The sequence below is a fragment of the Morus notabilis genome, unplaced genomic scaffold (genome assembly GCF_000414095.1).
Source record: "Morus notabilis unplaced genomic scaffold, ASM41409v2 Scaffold215, whole genome shotgun sequence".
Taxonomy (NCBI): domain Eukaryota; kingdom Viridiplantae; phylum Streptophyta; class Magnoliopsida; order Rosales; family Moraceae; genus Morus; species Morus notabilis.
Genome location: NW_010366045.1, coordinates 137460 through 138688, shown reverse-complemented (window position 1 = coordinate 138688; position 1229 = coordinate 137460). Strand labels below are relative to the sequence as shown.

General features: G+C 46.5%; 1 protein-coding gene across 1 annotated transcript; it reads right to left on the bottom strand.

Annotated features, from left to right (window-relative positions):
• Window positions 1–38: 38 nt before the first annotated feature.
• Window positions 39–880, bottom strand: LOC112093802 (uncharacterized mitochondrial protein AtMg00860-like). The gene is made up of 3 exons (XM_024172998.1): window positions 773–880; window positions 353–601; window positions 39–107 (listed from the first exon to the last, which is right to left on the bottom strand). The coding sequence occupies exons 1-3, from the start codon at window positions 878–880 to the stop codon at window positions 39–41; spliced, it is 426 nt and encodes a 141-aa protein (XP_024028766.1).
• Between the last annotated feature and the right edge of the window lie 349 nt (window positions 881–1229).

Below are 1229 nucleotides of genomic sequence, written 5' to 3'. Positions count from 1 at the left end.
TCCCCGTCGGCTTCCTGCTAAGGGCATCAGCCACTACATTAGCTTTTCCAGGATGATACTGGAGAGTGAAGTCGTAGTCTTCCATGTACTCCACCCATCTCCTTTGCCTGAGATTCAAGTCTTTCTGAGTAAACAAGTACTTCAGACTTTTATGGTCCGAAAAGACCTGAAACTTTGCTCCATAGAGATAACATCTCCATATTTTCAGAGCAAATATCACTGCTGCCAGCTCCAAATCATGAGTGGGGTAATTCTGTTCATGTGGCTTTAGTTGTCGGGATGCGTAAGCTACAACGCGTCCACCTTGCATCAACACACAGCCCAGCCCACTCCCCGAGGCGTCAGTATATACCTCATACAGCCCTTCACTGTCAGGAATAGTCAAGACTGGTGCACTTGTCAGTCTGACCTTCAATTCTTGAAAAGCACTTTCACATTCGGCGTTCCATTCGAATCTGACTTCCTTCCTCGTCAACCGAGTCATCGGTGCAGCGATGCTCGAGAAGTCCTTCACAAAACGCCGGTAATAGCCTGCCAGTCCGAGAAAACTGCGAATCTCCGCTACATTCTTCGGCCTTTCCCAATGTAGCACAGTCTCGATCTTAGAAGGATCGACAGAAATTCCATGTCCAGAAATCACATGCCCAAGGAACTTTACTTCTGTCAGCCAGAAGTCACACTTCTCCTTCTTAGCATACAATTGGTGTTCTCGAAGAGTCTGAAGAACAATTTTCAAATGTTGCGCATGTTCTTCCCAAGTCTTCAAGTAAACCAGTATGTCATCAATGAAGACGATCACGAACCGATCCAAGTACGATCGGAAAACACGGTTCATTAGATCCATGAATGCAGCCAGGGCATTCGTCAACCCAAACGGCATTACCAGAAACTCAAAGTGCCCGTACCGAGTTCTGAAAGCAGTCTTCGGAATGTCTTCCTCCTTGATTTTCAGCTGATGGTACCCAGATCTCAAATCAATCTTAGAGTAGAACTGTGATCCACCCAACTGATCGAACAATTCATCGATCCTCGGCAGTGGGTACTTATTCTTCACAGTCACCCTGTCCAATTGACAGTAGTCAATGCACAACCGAAGAGATCCGTCGTGCTTCTTCACAAATAGCACCGGTGCACCCCAAAGGGAAGTACTATTCTGGATATATCCCCTTTTTGCCAACTCCTCAAGTTGCGTTCTTAATTCTTTCATCTCCGCCGGAGCCATCCGGTAT

Coding starts and splice junctions, on each gene's coding strand:
- LOC112093802 (XM_024172998.1), bottom strand. CDS start 880: ATGCCGTTTGGGTTGACGAATGCCCTGGCTGCATTCATGGATCTAATG. Junction 602..772: donor TCTTCATTGATGACATACTG/GTTTACTTGAAG, acceptor GATCCTTCTAAG/ATCGAGACTGTGCTACATTG. Junction 108..352: donor ACAGTGAAGGGCTGTATGAG/GTATATACTGAC, acceptor CTTGAATCTCAG/GCAAAGGAGATGGGTGGAGT.